This window comes from Typopeltis vanoorti, chromosome 10 (assembly GCF_054136105.1).
Source record: "Typopeltis vanoorti isolate ZY-2024b chromosome 10, IOZ_Tvanoo_1.0, whole genome shotgun sequence".
In the NCBI taxonomy this organism is placed as follows: Eukaryota; Metazoa; Arthropoda; class Arachnida; order Uropygi; family Thelyphonidae; genus Typopeltis; species Typopeltis vanoorti.
In genome coordinates this window covers 54,330,799-54,350,652 of record NC_143558.1, presented here as the reverse complement: position 1 = coordinate 54,350,652, position 19,854 = coordinate 54,330,799, and the positions used below count along the sequence as shown (strand labels likewise).

Below are 19,854 nucleotides of genomic sequence, written 5' to 3'. Positions count from 1 at the left end.
ATAAATTTGTTGTTTCATTGTTAGGCTGAGAACTTTTCAGACCATCCTTGTAGAGTAAAATAACAACAGGAGGTGTGATGGAAAGGAAATGGCATATTTGATATCAGAACACATACTATTTTTTACAGTGGAGTAGATCAAAAAGCCTTTGGTACTGTATTCTTGGTTGATAAAAAAATGGAAACCCTTGGTTCTTGATTTTAAACCAGTTAATGAATGACTTTGTGTACTGAAAATAAAGTTTAAGATGTTCAATATTTAAATTATATGTACACATGCACTAATTGAGGATTCTTATGAAGAAGATAAGGTGAACTTCAATGAATCACTTGAGAGGATAATGTGATCAGTCATCAAAACATGATGTCAAAATGGTTCTAGGAGGCATGAATGCCATAAATAGAAAAGGAAGAGACCTTTTACAAGAACTGGAAGCAATAATGCACATGAAGAAAGTAATGAAATGGCACGAGACTAACTGATTTTGCAAGTGGCAAAAATATGATCTCATGTACAACTTGTTTTCCACATAAAAAAGTGCATAAAGTTACCTGGAGATTGGAAGATGGAATAACAGAAAATTAGATAGATCATGTGATGACTGATAGATGACATGTGATATAAAAGGCTAGATTGCAGCCTTTTATAGAAGAACCACTGGGTGACTATCAGTGTGGATTTAGATATGGTTGATCAACAACAGACCGGATTTTTACAGTACGAACTATAATGGAGAAATTCTACAAGTTTAATGTTAAGTTACACCATTTGTTTGTGGATTTAAACAAGCCTATGATAACATTGCTAGAGATAAGCTATTTAAAATCATGAGGAAATTCCAAATTCACTCAAATTGATAAGATTAGTTAAAATGACACTCAGAAATACCATGTGTAGAGTACCACACCAGAGGTCAGGATAACCAAAGGATTATGACAAGGAGACCAACTATCAACAATAAAGTAATCCTCAAACCCGTACTTTTGTAGGGCTGTGAAACATGGATAATGATCCAGAGAGATCAAAACTGGTTATTAAAAAAGATCTTTGGCCCAATAATGAAAGTGGATTTTAGAGAGTGAGGAACAACAAAGAAATAATGAAGAAATTCAATGAAGTGGATATTATTACTGAAATAAAGGTGAGAAAACTGAGATGGCTAGGCTATGTTCAATGAATGAGGGATGAGAGAGCCATAAAAAAGGTCTTCATGTCTGGACCTCTAGACTCAGAGGACGAGCAAAAAGCAGATGGCTTGATGATATGGAGGATGATTTAAAGAAAATGAAAAGCAGATGGCTTAATGATGTGGAGGATGATTTTAAAAAAATGAAAGTAAAGAATTGGAGGAACAAGGCACAGAATCGTGAAGAATGGAAGGCTATCCTGAGACAGGCCCAGGCCCTAAATGGATTGTAATGCCAAGGAGTAGTAGTAGTATCCATTCCACCAAAGACATCCCCCAGACCTACCAGGAGTATAACCAGATCCCTTGCAGTTGTAAACTGTCCTACTGTGGCCAAACAAGCAGGACAGCTAATATCAGGATATCCGAACACAAGAACTACAGCCACTCAGGATACATTGGAAAAAGGACACACTATTACATCGCAGCAAATACAAGTGTAAAAGACTATTCATCAAATCTGCCTCAGCTTTGAAAAACTTTCCAAACCTCTGCAAATTTGGGTATATAAGACTGTCCCCCCCCCCTTTAGATGAAAGTCAGTAGACTTTCATCTAAACTCAGGAAGAATGAAGAAAAAAGTAGACTAATTCACTGAAGGAATTTACTCTTTCCAAACTATACTACTATTTATCCTTTTAAAACAACATTAGAGAACTTCTTCTAGATATTTATCTATATCTTCTGGTAGCCATTCACCAATTGAAAGAAAATTCTTTCAGATAAATCTATAGGTCTCAGATTCGTCTTCTTTATCTTTTTATTCTCTTCTGTCTAAAGGAAGAATCCTCATTGTCATTCTAATTTCTATAACCACAAAACCAGTTATTGCATCCCCAAACATCAACAAAACCTGTTTTGTTGATGTTTGTGTGAGATTAAATGATGGTGCTCTTCTTGTATACAGTAGGACAATGTGTAAAACGATGTGCAAAATAAATTTTCAGGTAAGTAAAAAAAAAATTATTATACAATTTTAGTCTATTAATATACTCGTAAAAGTGATAACTTCTTGAGATTGACTGGCAGAAATTACATGCAGTTCTTGAACTTGAAGACTATCAACTTGTGTGTTGTTTCTGTCACCATTATGAAATATCGCCAAAGTTTTGTAATATTTTATAAAGTTACGGACTGTTTAAATAACAACAGAATTTTATAAAATGATTTCTTAACTTTATAATTTTTCGTGGAAAATGAAGACAAGTGAATTTAATTACAAAAAAATTAAATTTCACAATACAGCATTAAAAGAAAACTGCATTACATTACAGTAAATGAAAAGGGGGAGGGTAAAAAGTTTAATCATGTCACTCTCTTCCCAACTTTTTATTTATTTATTTTTTATAAAGATTGATTGATACATAAGTCAGCTAATTTATTAAAAGTATAGAATGTGGTATATCTGAATGAAAGTCATCGGATATATCCCACATGTTAAATACAAAAAGTGATGAAATAGTTTCAAGTTGTTGATTCTGGAAGTTGGTTTCAAAAAACAATTTTTTTTTATGTTTCATATTTGACTTTTGAAAATAATTTAGATGCGTAAATTCTCGAAAATGGATATAAAATCTGAATGGTAAGGTACAGCAGCAGCTATTTTTCTTCACTATATGTTAAAAAGAATGAAAGTGAGGCGAGAGTGGCGGAAGGAAACGAAATTGAGAGAACGAATGAAACTGGAAATGGCGTGGTGCAGGAGTCGAAAGTGGAAAAAATCGAAAGAATGAATGACGGCGAAAGTTGGATGCATGTTGAACCGAAAGTATGGAAGCACAGAAGGATGAATGAGAGTGAAAGTGAGAAGAGGATGTCGAGAGTTAGAAAATTAGAAAGATTGAATGGCAGAGATAATGTGATGCAAGATTCGGAAGTTGAATTGGATTGGATGAGGAAAGAGATGAAATGAATGCAGAATGAAATCAAGAAAATTCGGGTAAAAACTATTAAAACTAATCATGACGGCAGGAAAGAGTTAACGAAAGATAAGCGAATGGCGTTATATGGTGACCCCATTATTAAAGGTGTGCTGGATGATAGGATGCACAAGGTATGCTTTCCAGACGGTAATGAGTAGAGTGATTGAGGCATTGGATATGAGGAGGGAGCGAGCAAAGGAGTTGATGGTTTTAATCGGTATGAATGATTTGACAGAGGACAAAGAGCAAGTCAGAATGGATATCAGGAGGCAGCTTCTTAGAAGGATAAAAGAGAATAGTGTGACAGAAGGGTAGTCAGCGTATTGCCTAGGTATGACTGTGGTGAGATGAGGTGGAGAGCAAGGATTATGAATGATATGCCGGCTGAAATGTGTGAGGAGATGGGAGTACAGTTTGTTAATGTGTGGAATGAGTTTGAAGGAAGAAGTGAACTGTATGAGAGCAATGGACTGCATTTGAGCGGTTATGATGCGAGTTGCTTGGAAAGGCTGCTGCTGTCAGGTAGAGAAGTGAGTAGAGTGAGAGAGAAAATGAATCAGATCAAGCGGGAAGTGATGTATAACAGCAGGAGAGTAAGACAGGAGAGATTGAAGAGGTGGTTATGAATGAGGAAGTGAGTGGCATGAGTATAGTAAATGAGAGAATAGGTGTGCAAGAGGAGCAGGGAAATGGGGAGGGTCAGGGTGGACAGGGGTACACAGCATGAGAAGGGTGGATGCTCCGAGAGGAGGTGAGAGCATGTGTAGACAGTAAACAAATGGGATGACCTGGGATCAAGAGGACACAGGTGGAATTCAAAAGGGTTTTAAAATGAAAAAGCAGAAAGGGAAATGGCCCCAGTCGAGCATGGAGAGATCACATTGTGAGTGGAATCAGTGGAACTAGCTGTAGATCCAAAAATGAGCTGTTGTGTTTGTATGCAAATGCTAGAAGTATAAGAAACAAGGCAGATGAAATGGTTGCATTAATTGCATCTGTTCACCCAAAGATTGTCGAAATAAGTGAGAAGAGGTTGGAAGAGGACGACATCCTGACAGGAATAGAGATGAAAGGGTATGATGAGTTTCATGAGGACAGAAGGGGTAAAAAGGGAGGGAGGGAGTGCTATTGATGATAGAGAAAGAGTTATGTCCATACAAAGTAGAGATGCAAGAGGGAAATAGTGCCAGTGGTTTTGAGGCAGTATGGTGTGAGATAGAGGTGAATGGAATCAAATACTTGGTTCGATGTTGTTATAGACCAGGTAATGTGGATGGTGGTGATAATGAAATGTATAATCAAATTAGCCAAGCAAATAAAAAAGGGTGATTATTATGGGCGATTTTAATTATGGTATCTATTTAATTTAATCTACTTGGTATCTATTTAATTATGATCCTAAATGCAGATACCAAAGAAAACATAAAATTAAACACTGAATTGAAATTAGAAGAATTTCTAAATTACTACACAGAACTGTGGACAGACAGATATTTTAAAAAAGACAACTGGCAAACAATTAACGAAAATGAAAAGGAAATAACTGAAGAAGAATTAGAAATCAGCCTGAAAGAAACAAGAAACGGAAAATCACCTGGAGAAGATAAGCTAGGTTCAGAACTATATAAATACGCAGGAACAAGATTCAAGGAAGACTCCTATTATTTTTAAATAAAATTTACTCAACTGGTATCCCCCCAATAGAATGGAAAAAAGCAATTGTGATTCCTATCTTTAAGAAAGGTAATAGAGATGACCCTAAAAACTATAGAGGTATCAGTATACTAAATTCATGTTACAAAATATATAGCAGAATCTTAAATAACAAACTAATGAAATATTCCGAAAACTTTATTCTAGAGGTACAAAATGGATTTAGAAAAGGAAGATCATGTATAGACCCAGCCTTCTGCCTAAAATTAATAATAGAGAAAAGAAGAGAATATAATTTAGAAACACATATTGCATTTATTGACTTTGAAAAAGCATTTGACAAAGTTAAAAGAAACATATTATTTAACATATTAAAAGAAAGACAAATACCAAATAATATCCTAAAAGCTGTCACAAGTATATATGAAAATAATCAAATACAAATAAGATTAAATCACGAGCTATCATATACGAGAGAGATAAACCAAGGGGTCCGACAGGGATGTCCCCTCTCAGCAACTCTTTTTAATATCTACTTAAATGAAATAATAATAAAATGGAGTAAAAATTTACATCAAGGAATTAAACTTTCACCTACAGTTAACTTAAACACTCTCCTCTTTGCAGACGACCAAATAATAATTACAAATTCTGAAGATAACTTACAGAAAGCTATTTTAAATCTAAATGAGATATCCAAAGATTATGGTATGATAATATCAACGGAAAAATCAAAAACTATGGCCTTTAAAGGACAAGATCCAGCAAGAACTAAAATAGTATTAGATAACAAGATCTTAGAACAGGTGAATTCATTTAACTACCTAGGATGTATGATCACTTATGAAAATGAAAAAGATATAAACATAAAAATTGCAAAATATTTTAAAACAACAGGAGTAATTAACTCTATATTTAAACCGAACCTAGTTCAAAAACAAACCAGGCTAAAAGTATACAATACATTAGCCCTACCGGTCTTAATGTATGGAAGCGAAATCTGGACAATAAAACAAAAGGACAAACAAAGATTAACAACAGCAGAAATGAAGTTTATGAGAAAAACTGCAAAGTATACCCTATTTGATCACAAAAGAAACGAAGATATTATGAAAGAATTAAACCAAGAACCAGTAATTGAAAATATTAAAAAATATAAACATAAATGGATGGAACACGTTCAAAGAATGAAAACAGAAAGATTACCAAAACAAGCCTTAAAGTACAAGCCATTAGGAAAAAGAAAACCAGGACGTCCTCTTAAACGATGACTTCTAAGGCCGGAACAGGCCATACTAGGCCTAAATCCTTGATACGTATGATGATGATTTTAATTATGGCAATATAGACTGGAATGATGAGGTGAGTTTCTGGAATTTTTGAGGGTTAATTACCTCAGACAGTATGTAACAGAGGGCACACGAGGATTGAGGGTCTTGGATTTGGTCATCTCATCAGAGGATGTAATTATAAATGAGGTGTCAAATCATCTACCAATTGGCGAGAGTGACCATGAAGTGATTACCTCGGTGGTTGCCAACAGTGTGATGACCTCTGTGAGAAAAGGGTATATGTGGAACTACAAGGGGGGGGTGATTATGAAGAGCTAAGGAGACAGCTTGCAGGTGTAGCATGGAATGAGGAGTTAGCTGGAAAAGAGATCACTTGGGGGATTTTCAAAAACTATCTAGTAGATGCAATGTCTAAGTGTATTCCAAGGGGGGAGAAGGTTAAATAAGGTAGGTGTGAGATGAATGAATAAAGAGATTAAGCATGTGATACAGAGAAAGAGGGCATTGTCGAGGCAGCATAAGAGAAGTGGAAATAACCAATTCCATGAGGTCTACAAAGACCAGGCAAGGAGGGTGACTTGGTTGGCGAGGATAGCTAAAGAGAGGTATGAATAGCAGTTAGCTAATGAAGCCAAAAAGAATCCTAAGGAGTTCTTTCGATATGTAGCCAGCAAAAGAAAGAATGATTATGGAAGGATGACATTGATATGAGAAAATGGTATAAAGACAGCTGTTGCAGAATGTGTGGTGGAGATACTTAATGAGCAATTCATAAAGGTCTTTCAATCTTGTGAATGTGACTTCATGGAGAGATTGAGAGCAGTAGATGATGGGGAGAAGAGACTGACTGTAAGTGAGCAAGAGGTGTATGGGGAGTTGAGTAAACTAGATGTTAATAAGGCTGTGGGACTTGATAATATATCATCACGTATTCTGAAGGAATGTGTCAGGGAGTTGACACCTGCCTTGACAAAATTTTTTAATAAGAGTTTTGCACTCAGTCAAGTCCCTAAGGAGTGGAACGAGGACAAGATTGTGCCCTCCAAACTATAGTGTGCATCAAACTATAGGCCTATCTGTGTGTCAGGTGTTGTGGTTAAGTTGTTGGAGAAGCTTGTGAGAACTAGGATCCAGAGTTGGGTTGACAACAATGGTATTATCTTTGATGGGCAGCATGGATTTGCTAAAGGGAGGTCATGTTTTAGTAATCTACTTACTTATTACAATAAAGTGACTGCTTCCTTGGACAGAGGAGAAGGATACACAGTAATATACTTAGATTTTGCAAAGGTTTTTGATAGAATACCTCATGATAAATTCATAGTTAAACTAAGCAGATGGGTTTGGATATTAGATTAGTGCATTGGATTGGAGACTGGCTATCTGATAGATATCAACAAGTTGTGTATGGGGGGGGAGTGATATCCAGGAAAAGGAAAGTCACTGGTGGAGTGCCTCAGGGGTCTGTTTTGGGGCCATTACTGTTTAACTTGTATATTTTGCATGGGAAACCAAGGGATTGGAATGAGAAATGAAAGATGTGAAAGATTAATTCAATTCTGTGAAACCAATGACCTAATAATTGCCAACACACTGTTTAAACATCCTCTCAGAAGACTATATACATGGAAAAGCCCTGGGGACATCTATAGAAACCAAATTGACTATATAATAATAATAAGCAAAAGATTCCAAAATGCAATAACACAAACAAAAACATATCTTGGAGCAGACATGGGATCAGACCACAATCCAGTGATTGTAAAAATCAAAATAGCTTAAGACACCAAGCCAACCCTGCATAAAAGAAACTTATAACTCAGACTCACTTAACAACCAAGAAGTTAAAGACTGCTTTATAAAAGAATTCACAAAATCCCTTAACAAGTCTGACACCACAACTCACACACAAAATAGAACACCAATTGATGAAATTAACATGAACTGGCAAACATTCAAGAATAGCACCGACGAAGCAGCCAAAAATACACTCAAACAATTAAAAAGGAAAAAACCTCAGATAAATGAAAAAATATTAAAGTTGATGGAACAAAAATAAAAATTAAAGAAGAAATCTGAATATACAAGCATGAATAAAGAAATAAAAAAAAGAATGCAGGAAAGCCAAAGAGGAATGGATTAAAAATAAATATACAGATATAGAAAAACTGGATAGAAACAGAAGCAGAGAAATGTATGAAAAGATCAGAGAAATGACAAGCAGGATGAATACAGTAAATCACACAAGTGTCATTAGAGACTCAAGAGACCATATTCTAATGGATAAAAAAAGAAATCATAGAAAGATGGATTGAATACACAAGGAAATTATATGAGCAACAAAGAAATAATATTCCTGAACAGTAAGAAAATTGACATACACTGGATTTTATATTGGCCGAAGGATTTTAATTGATACTAAGTAAGAAATACCAACAAGTTTCGTCAACTTAGCTGTTTGGCTTCTTCAGGGTGAATAAAAGAGATACAAAACAACTTAAACACTTAAACTGTTCAAGAAATGAACCGAATACAATTGCATTTTTTACAAATACAGAAGAATGCGTACATCAGACGCATGGAGTGTGTATGATGTCAACTGTTGTTATGCAGGAATACATGCTAAAAAATAGTCTCTCACATCACTATAGATGATAAAGATCTCAAATATGAACTATCCCACATATCCAAAACCCTAATAGACAATGGTTATCCAAAAAAATTGATCCATAAGATACTTTTCTGCAACCCCCCACAACAACAATCTGAGGAAATACGTTACAAATCCACCATCGCCATTTCTTATGCTGGGACAGTTTCTAAAAAGATTGCTACACGTCTCAAGCTACATGAAATATGAGTTTCTTTTAAAGCTTTAAAGACCATCTGCAATTTTTTTAAGATCTCCGAAAGACAGTCATGCCTTCTTCAAATATGCTGGCGTCTATAGAAGTTTGGAAGTTAGAAAAAAAAGAACACGTAGGAGACGATTCTGGGTTAGCCCTTCATTTCGAGGACAAACCATACCATTGAATGGGACAAAAGCTCCATGCCCTATTTAGAGGAAAATCTCCACTCCTGATACATAAAAGAAGCCATAACAATCATCCGTTCTAAACACAACCTCAATAGAAACCAAGGATTAATTCTAGCTGATATTTTGAAGACCCTCATAAGATCATTAAGCACGCCAAAGTTAAATTTCACTGCTAATTACAGAATGTTCCTGCATAACAACAGTTGACATCACACACGCTCCATGCGTTTGATGTACGTATTCTTCTGTATTAGCAAAAAATACAATTGTATTTGGTTCATTCCTTCATGAACAGTTTAAGTGTTTAAGTTGTTTTGTATCTCTTTTATTCACCCTGAAAAAGCCAAACTAAGTTGGTGAAACTTGTTGGTATTTCTTACTTAGTATCAATTAAAATCCTTCAGCCAATATAAAACCTAGTTCATGTCAACTTTCTTATGTTTAGATGGTTGAAAATAACATAGAATCATTCCTGAACAGACTGATTTAGAAGGACACACCCATTTTACTTTGTGAAGTTGAAAACGTCATCAGAAAACTAAAACCACATAAAGCTGCAGGAATAGATGATATCTTGACAGAATGGTTGAGGGCTCTCGATGAAGGAGGACTGAAATTTCTAATAAAATTATGCAATAAGATATACGAAACTGGATTTCTACCCAAAGATATTAATCGCTCAATTTTCATTCCAATTCCTAAGACAACGCTGTGTCTTGTCTCTGATTCTCTTTGACCTGCACACAGAAGAAATATTTAATAAAGTCAGTAATCTCAAAGGAATCAGTACAGGGACAGACATATTAATAACCTAAGATATACAGATGACACTGTTCTTCTAGCTGAAAACAAATATGACCTTAAGACTCTTATAGATGAAACCCTCAAGTAGAGCGAACAGCGTGGCCTCAGTTTCAACTTTAAAAAGACAAAAATTATGATAATTTCAAGAGAAAAGGAAAAGGAAAAATATGCATCAATATAAAAGGAAATAAGTAAATTAGAACAGGTGCAAACATACATATACCTTGGACACTTGATCACAGAGAATGGCAGGACAGAAGATGAAATTAGAAAAAGGATTGAAATTGCAAGATCAACTTTCAACAGTATGAAAAATCTACTAACATCTAGAGAATTAAATCTGAAAACAAAACTATGAATGTCCAAATGCTACATATAGCCACATTGTCATACTATTTCACACATAGTATGAAAAATATAGAAGACTGGACCTATCTCTCATATGAGGAATGCAGCAGAGAGGCACAGAATAGGACATGGTGGAGACACATGGTAGTCAATCTCCTGGAGGGAGCAGACACCTGACAGGACAGGAAATACAGAAAAACATTTCTGTATTTCCACCACTGAATGTTCAACATTAATCCCAACATTAACATTTTCCATTCTCATGGGATATTATGGATACCTAATACCTATAATACCTCAAGGGCTCACTTTAGTGAGTACGGACATGGCAAACCCGAGGTACCAGATGCTGGACCATGCCTAACTTCATGTGATATACATCTGTTATATTATTCTGTAGACTGGTCCCCTCCTCTTCTTTCTCCTCTCCTTGCTCCTTCGCTCTGATGCTATTAGAGTATTCGAGGGCTAGGGGTGAGTCTTTCCTATCTTGCTAAGTCATTTCGTCTTATGCAGCCACCGAAGGTGGCAAGCTAGCCTCAATAGGTGCCGGTCCCAAGCCCAGATAAATGGCAAGGGTTGATGTCAGGAAGGGCATCTGGTCGTAAAACTTCAATGCCAGCTCAAACTATGATATGAGTCAAAGATAAAATGATATAAGGGATAGGGCGTACCCCTTAAGCAACGCGCAGCCACATCGCCCTACAGCTGCGAGAAGTGGACAAGGGCTACTGCATCAAGGGTGGGTGCGGTTAAAGAAGTGAGCCAAGCAAGTGGAGAGGATGTTACAAGTGGGAAGGGAAAGAGAGGTGGCAGACATGATGAGGAAGAGGAAGTTGGACATTTTATGTGTGCAGGAGACAAGGTGGAAGGGGGGGGGGGAAGGCAAAGAAACTGGGAGATGGATATAAATTGTTCTACTCTGGAGCGAATAACAAGGGAAGAAATGGTGTAGGAATTGTGGTGTGTGGCAGAATGAAGGGCGAAGTACTGGAAGTGGGTAGAAAGAACGACAGGATCATGCGAATGAAATTGGGTCTTGGGGAAGAGCGGGTGGTCGTATTATGTGTATATGCCCCGCAAGTTGGTTGTACAGCAGAGGAGAAAGATGAGTTCTGGAACGCGTTAGATGAAGAAATGAGGGAACTGGAAGAAAATGAGATGGCAAATGTTGGAGGAGACTTGAACGGACACATAGGGAGACAGAATAGAGATTGTGAAAGGGGTGCATGGTGGCCACGGAGTGGGAATGATGAACCAGGAAGGAGAGAGGGTTGTGGACTTTGCAGTAGCTTTTGATCTGGCAATTGTGAACTCTTTTTTCCACAGAAGGGAAGAACATTTGATAACATTTAGGAGTGGTAACAACAGTTCACAAATTGACTACATTTTGACTAAAAGAAAACATCTTAAGGTTGTGACAAATTGTAAAGTAATTCCAACAGATCAAGTAGCTCAGCAACGCCAACTGCTGTGCGCAGACTTTAAAATAAGATTGAAGATAAAAAACCTCTGGATGTCATGGGATGAAAACAATTAAGTGGTTTCGCTTAAAAGAGGAGAGTGTGAGGTATTGTTTTAGGGAGAGGGTATTAGAGAGGATTCTGGATGGACTGGAAAGTGTACAAGATTGGTGGAAACATAATTCAAAAGTAATCCTGAGCTGTGCAATCGAGGTGCTTGGTGAGACATCTGGAAAGATTAGAGAGCAGAAGGAGGGTTGGTGGTGGAATAATAATGTACAAGTGGCAGTGACAGCTAAGAGGAAGAGGAGAGTGTGACCTATATATATAAGTGCAAAGCAGAAGTGGAATGAGTCAAGAGTGGAAGAGGACAGAGAGAGAAAGCAAGAAGCCAAGAGAGTTGTAGCACAGGCGAAGCCCATGGCATATAAAGATCTATATGATCAATTAGAAACAAAGGAAGGACAGAAAAAAATTTACCAACTAGCGAAATGTAGAAAAAAAAAAGAAAATGACATCTTACATGTGAGGCAGATCAAAGACACTGAAGGTAGAGTATTATGGAGGGATGTGGACATAAGAAACAGATGGAAAATATACTTTGAGGGACTTTTGAATGAGGAAAATGCAACGACTCACAGAGAAGATGGGCAGCCTTCTGAGGATGAGGAATGGAAAATCGGTGGGCCCCGACAGAATTCCAGTGGAGGCATGGAAGGCACTGGGGGAAGAGGAAATTGACCTGCTCTGGGACCTGTTCATGAAAGTTTGCCAATAGGAAAATATACCTGAGGAATAGAGGGAGAGTACTTTTGTCCCCATCTACAAGGGTAAAGGGGATGCACAAGACTGTAAAAATTACAGAGGAATAAAGTTGATGTCCCACACAATGAAAATCCTAGAAAGGGTTTTTGATGGTAGATTGAGGAAGGAGGTGGAGATTGCAAAGGAACAATTTGGCTTCATGCCTGGTAGATCAACAACAGATGCTATCTTTGGGTTACGGCAGATGATGGAAAAGTATCGAGAGAAACAAAGGGAGCTACATCTGGCATTTATTGATCTGGAGAAAGCATACGATAGAGTGCCAAGGCAAGAAGTCTGGAGGTGTCTGAGGGAGAAGAAGGTGCCTGAGAAATATGTCAGGTTGGTGCAGGAAATGTACAGAAATGTGAAGACAAGTGTTCGGACCTGTCTGGGATAGACAGACAGTTTTCAAGTAACAGTTGGCTTGCATCAAGGGTGCATTAAGTCCGTTTCTGTTTAATATTGTGATGGAGGTGGTAACAGAGGAGGTGAGAGAAGATGCACCTTGGACAATGTTGTACCCAAATGACATCTTGCTGTGTGCAGATTCAAGAGAAGAAGCGGGAACTAAACTGGAAAGATGGAAAAAAGTACTGGAAGAGAGAGGTATGAGATTGAGCAGAAGTAAGACAGAGTATATGTGTTGCACAGTGGGCAGCAGATAGATCTGGAGCTGGAAGGAAATGTCATCAGGAAGGTGAGAGACTTTAGATACTTAGGTTCAACAGTGGAAGAAGATGGAGGAGCTGAGAAGGAAGTGGGATGCAGGATACAAGCAGGTTGGAGGAACTCGAGGGAGATGGCTGGAGTGTTATGCAATAAGAGGGTGCTGATCAATCTGAAAGGCAAAATCTATGGGACAGTAGTGAGGCCAGCTATGACATATGCTGTAGAAACTGTAGCCCTGAGGAAAAATAACATCGGCAGGATGGAAGTAGCAGAGATGAGAGTGCTTGGGTGGATGTGCAGTGTGACCAGAAAGGATCGTCTGAGAAATGATTATGTCAGGTGAACAGTGAAAGTTACGAACTTAGGAGCGAAAATACAGGAGGCAAGGTTGAGATGGTTTGGTCATGTAATGAGGAGGGAGAACAAATATATGGGAAGAAGGGTCATGCAGATGGATGTGCAAGAAAGGCGGAAGCGTGGGCGGCCAAAGATGAGATGGAGAGAGCTGGTAGAAGAGGACTTGAGGATGAAGAACTTGGATGTGGTGACAGCCTAAGACAGGAAGGTGTGGAGGAGACTCAACCTAACCTAACCTAAGCCAACTGATGTGAAGTTATCAGCCTCTACATGCAAGTAGCCTAGTCTTAAAGATACTTCACATGCAATCTGGATACAGGAATAAACATTTGGATAAAGGATTAAACAAGAATATAAGTTCTTGACAAGTTTTAATTTGTAACCAAGTGAAAAAAAACTTTCCATGTTTGTGTTCCTTGATGATGACAATTTGAACTTTGTCAAAATAAGGGAAATATTGGAGCAAGGAAAGAGCTTATGTTTCAATCATATCATGTCATCAGTCTACAGAACTGTAGTTTTGTGAATTTATAGTTGGAAGGGTGCTATGATAGTTATGACACATATGACTGCAATATATATACAGGGTGTTCGGGATAAATTTGACAGTTTCGTAAGGAAAAAGAAAATCTTCTTTGTATCTATTAAATTTAATGAATTGACAAAAAAACATTACAGGCAGAGTTAATTACAACTATCAACAAGATTTACTTAAAATAACCACCATTAGCATCGATCACAGCTTCAATTCTGCTTCGGAACCTCGAACAAGCTGATGCTACAGTCTCCCTGGGAAGGGCCGCAAAAACTGTTTTAATTTTATCCATTAACTGGGCTTTTGTATTACTGGGAGTGAGATTGGTGTCTTTTTCAACTGCGCCCCATACAAAATAATCCATGGGGTTAAGGTCTGGGGAGTTTGGAGGCCAAACATTTGGACTGGTGAAGTCGTAGAAATTTTCAGACAACCATTTTTGACTTTTCCCAGAGGTGTGGCAAGGGGCCGAATCCTGCTGCCATACATACGGCCTACCATTGGCTACCCTTGTTATCCAGGGCTTGACTACAGTTAGCAACTCCACGAACAAAGCCCGAATTCCAATGCCAGGGTTCTTCAACACCTGTTCCTGCAGATTTGCGAGGAATTCTGCTGTACGAACGCAATCAGATCGTCTGCTAGGGATCTTTCTTCTTGCTACATCCTCGTAGTCACCATTGCAAGTCTCTAGTTCATGCCTGATTGTTTTTACTGTATTCAGGGAGCATTGGGCAGCAGTCGTAATATCCTTATTTTGATGGCGGGCACGAATCATCATGATACAAGTTATTCTCTTCCATGATTCAGGTGGGTTCCAGCTATCCATCCTTTCTGACATCTTGTATATGAATGAAGAAGGGTCCAAACTTTTAAATGAAGAGAAGTGTGTGTTAATACATGTAACTTACGGAAAAATATAATTAATTATAAATATGTCAAATTTATCCCGAACACCCCGTATATATGTTTAGGTATATACTTATACCTAACACTGCAGTCCCATTGTCATTTTTGTTACTCAATTTTGTACCTTCCCTAATGTTTTTTTCATCTCCTTAAAATCCCAGAGACCCTATCTGAACACAGTAATCCAAATATAGTCAGAGGATAATTATACAATAGAGCTATCACACTCTTATTTCTGCTATCCTCACTTTTATTTTTATACAACCATTATTGCCAAAAGGTTTGCAAATCTTTTTCCGATTAATACTATAGATGGGCTGAGGGCTTTATGGCTTCATTATTATTATTATTATTTTTCTTTCTAACATAATTCAGAAATCCTACTAGAGACTAAACATGAAACTTTCTCAAGCTGCTTCAAAAATGTATAAAACATAGGGGTGACACTAAAAAGTATTTTGATATGGATAATGCTATTGCACTAATTGCAGACTAAAGAATGATAAAATTTCATAAATCGTGTCAAATCATAATGATAATGACTTGAGGAAAAATAAATAAATAAATAAACAATAGTGAGCTGCAAAATATTTTTAGCTAGTCTGCTGGATGGCAAGATACTAACCTTGCAAACTACTGATTTAGACCGAAAGTGTATAAGCTTTACTACAGACTTAATTCATAGTCTTGGAATTAAGATTTATTCATGTCTAGCAGATTATACTAATGTATAAAATTCAGCAAACACTAATTCAAACTTTAAAAAAACAGGAGCAAACAGTACACAGAAATCTTTTCCTAATTTCAGAAGTTTACTGACTTCAAGTCAAATGGAAAGCAAGAAAAATGCATATCTTTTTCAATGCAGAAATTACAAAAACATTTTGTAAATAATAACAATAACTCTACATTTTTAATATTTTATAATTTTTGTTGAGGTCAGTTTTCTCACAAATGGAAAAAAATTCAAAATCTGCAATCCTAAATTGAGCTTCAGATGTAAAGAGTTACATACCTATATTTAAACAGACATATTTTTTAAATAACAGCATACTGTGTGTGTGGTGTGCATGAGCATGTGCTTATGTCACTATTTTTAATGATACTAGAAGGGATAAAAATTTATATAACTTGTGTGAAAGTATTATTATAAGCTCATTAATTTTTGCTGTAAAATGCTAATTACCTGTAACTTTTTCACACAGTTCATCCTCATTTCACATATCCGCTTCCATACCCCAAAACCTAAGATATGTCAAATAAATTTTTTTTTTAGTTCAAAAACAATATTTAAATATTATTAATAATATTAAATATATTATTAATTGCTAAAATAACACTAATGAAATTACCAATAATTTAGTTTATCTATTTTTATCAATCTAAATTTAGTTCACTGTTTATTATCAATGAACTTAATAATAATATTAAAAGCCTGATATTTGCCAAATCTAAAACACAAACTGCTAACCTATGCCCTATTTTTGATAAGAAACATTAGGTTGATTTACCTGATGAAGGTAATATCAACCTAATCCGATGAGAATTGACAAATTCAGCAGAAAGGAATTTGGTAGGAGATTAGTATTCTAGTGTTGATGACAAAAGACAGATAGTATCAGTGACAATTTGGGTGAAAATAGTTGGCTTTTAGTAGATGAATCGAAAGAGGAGGATTTTAATAATCAGGACCCTTGTTTGCTTGTATATTACACAGATCCTGATTTAAAAAGTACTAGCATTAAAATCTATGCCACTTCTATGTAAGAGAAGAACAAATTATTTTCTGCAGGTTAGATTACATGTTGATTAATTTTAACGGTACAGATGAGAACACAGACTGATAAGAAAATAACTATTAACTTATTGCTGATATTTTGCTAGTATTCTATCCAGCATCTTCGGAGCACAAAAACAGTTTGTCACAGTACGTGAGACAACAACAATCTGGTATAACAATGGGACTAGTTTGAACAATTGTAACGTACAATACAAAGACTAAAGTCCTAATTAGGCGCCATCTGCGTTGAGAAAAAAACAGAGAAAGCAGGTATTAATTAGGTCTTAAGATGACTGTCTCCCAATTTATACATCCATACTTGTTGAGGTTTGGAGTATGTTTCAAGGCTTCTGTTGATTCCAAGAACAATCAAGAGTGCCAGATGTATTTTTTTTGTTCACTGAAGTGGATTACCATGGACAGACAGAAACAACTGTGAACATAAAAATATATATCCAGCACTATTGCAAGTCAGATCTAGCAGACCATGCTTTGGATACGCCTGCACACAGGATCAATTGGAAAAGAACAAAAGTGCTGCACAGAAACTTTTATAAGTCAGAGAGATTGTTCTTGGAATCAACAGAAGCCTTGAAACATACTCCAAACCTCAACAAATATGGCTGTATAAATTTTCCAAAGATTTGGGCAACGGTCATCTTAAGACCTAATTAATACTTGCTTTCTCTCTCTGATTTTTTTTTCTTTTCTCAATGTAGATGGAGCCTAATTAGAACTTTATTCTTTGTGTTGTATGTTACAATTGTTCAAACTAGTCCCATTGTTATACCGGATTGTTGTTGTCTCGCATACTATGATAAACTGTTTTTGTGGATAGAATACCAGTGATATATCAGCAATAAGTTAATAAATAGTTACTTTCTAATCAGTCTGTGTTCTCATCTATACCGTCAAAATTAATCAACATGTACTAAAACACATAAGCCTTTCCATATGTTTGAGGTTAGATCATAAGAATGTCACTCGAGTATGTTTACCTAAGGCTGGAGGAAGCAGTATAAATAATGTCATATGCAAAGAAAATAACTAACATTGTAAGGTGTTAGTAGGAACACATTATCTAAAACTGGATTATTTAAAAGACTACAACTACAAAAGAATTAATATCCAGATTTGATAACAAGGAATACATGGTCAGCTAAATGGATTTTAAATAGGTTATGTGCTGCATATGTTGTAGATTTATTAAATTATGAGATCAGTTTGTTAAAAATTGGAAATGGTTTGGTGGATGACATCCACCAAGCCATTTCTGATTTTTTTTTTTTAATGGTCCCACACATGAAAGGTCACAAGATATATAGCACAGCTGTGCCATGTACGGGTAAGTGATTAAGGAAAAAGAAGTAATCTCTTGATGTATTTCTTAAAGAGTTGGATGTTATACTCAGTGGGAAAAACAGTATGAGGGAGATGTCCCAAAGAACAGAAGTGAGTGAAATGAAGGAAGATGATGACAGCTTTATTCAATATGTTTGGAGTTGAACAGTTTATGGTCAGTAGCAGTTCTAACATGATTAGAATAAAGTAGAGCAATGGTTGTGGCAGATTCAGCGGAGTAGTGCCCATGAAAGTATTTATAGAAAAGGAATAGTGCAGAAATAGAGCACCTATTAAAAAGTGACTGACGGGAGCCTGTAAGAGAGGAGTCACCTATTAAGAGGATCACACTCTTCCATATATCAAGAATTCTTAAGAAGGTTTTGGGAGCACTACTCCAAATGTGAGAACAATATTCCAAGGCTAGTCATTATCACATTATCCTATTCTTACATAAATAGTATTGGATCCATAATAGGATTCACCAGTATTTATATTCATTCTATTTTGTTGAAAGGCGAGTGATAAAAGCAACACATTTGTTACAGACAATGTGTTGCTTGAGTGAGAAAGTGAGTGAGAAATATGCACTGAAGACTGTTTATTGATTAAGATGTTCCAGGTAGGAAAAAAAACAACAAAAAACATTAAAGTAGGGAAAAAAAGTTTGAGGTGCTCTTTTAGTCATATTTCTATTAATATCTTCATAAATGATTTAGGTTTGAATATTAGAAGTTCTATCTCCCTTTGCTGATTAGTCTGGATGACATTAAGTTTTTTTTTTAATAGAATGATCTTATAACACTGGAAGAGTGTTATAAGATCATTCTAAGTGTTATTCAGTAAGAAGATATTAGATGGATATAAGTTGAACAAACAGGCTTAAAAAGTGGGCGAGTACAAATATTAGGTTATTTTGGTTGATAAGGAATAATAAGTTTAGGAATTATATCAATAAGATGACTAGTAAAGCTCGGCAGATTGTGGGATTAATTAAAAGAAGCTTCACCTGTGGGAGAAAGGAAGTAATGATACCATTATACAAGTCTTTAGTCAGGCCAACTGAATTATGGCTCTCAGCATTACTCACAGATTCTTAATGGATGACAAAAAGAAAATCCAGAGCACAGAGGAACTGCATGATGATAATTATGAGAATCTGATAGTCAGTTGTGATCTAATGAATTTTTCTAACGGATGAGAGAGAGGAGATTTAATTGAAGTTTATAAGTTAATTCAGGCTTTACATAATAAAAAGACAGTGAGCAAGAAAGTTAGAAAAATATACAAAGTTCAAGTTTTATGGTTCAGGTTGAAAATATGTGGAATAGCTTAAATCAGTGGGTTATAGAATCAGTGAATTTATGTAATTAAATAGCTATTATAGCTGAAGGATAGATCAATTAAAATTTAATTGGAACAATTAAATAATATGACACTGGTGAACATGCTAGTGTTGTGTCTATGTATAAATATGTAGGGGGGGGGGACCCAAACCAGTCCCATCTAGCGCTTTGTATATTTTTCCATTCCACAGAAAATAACCTGCATGCATGGTGAATCTGAATAATTCAATTATGTCAGGGGAAATGTAGCTTAATAAGATCAATGGTCTCTGTCAAAGGTACATTAGTGAAAATGTACCTTTGACAGAGGTGATACAAAAACTGATCATGTCAGAATCTGTCAGTTAAATTTTTTATTAATGTTTTAAACTGCAAAGAATTTTTAACAGAATAAGGGAGAGATGC

At 36.1% G+C, this 19,854-nt stretch overlaps 1 protein-coding gene across 2 annotated transcripts in view; it reads right to left on the bottom strand.

Moving 5' to 3' along the window:
- The window catches only part of Coq6 (ubiquinone biosynthesis protein COQ6, mitochondrial), a 167,577-nt gene that overhangs the window by 119,338 nt on the left and 28,385 nt on the right, over nt 1-19,854 (bottom strand). For both annotated transcript variants that reach the window (XM_090399076.1, XM_090399077.1), the window contains exon 3: nt 16,169-16,227. In XM_090399076.1, the coding sequence (XP_090255202.1) occupies nt 16,169-16,227 (59 nt within the window). The remainder of the gene's footprint in view (nt 1-16,168; nt 16,228-19,854) is intronic.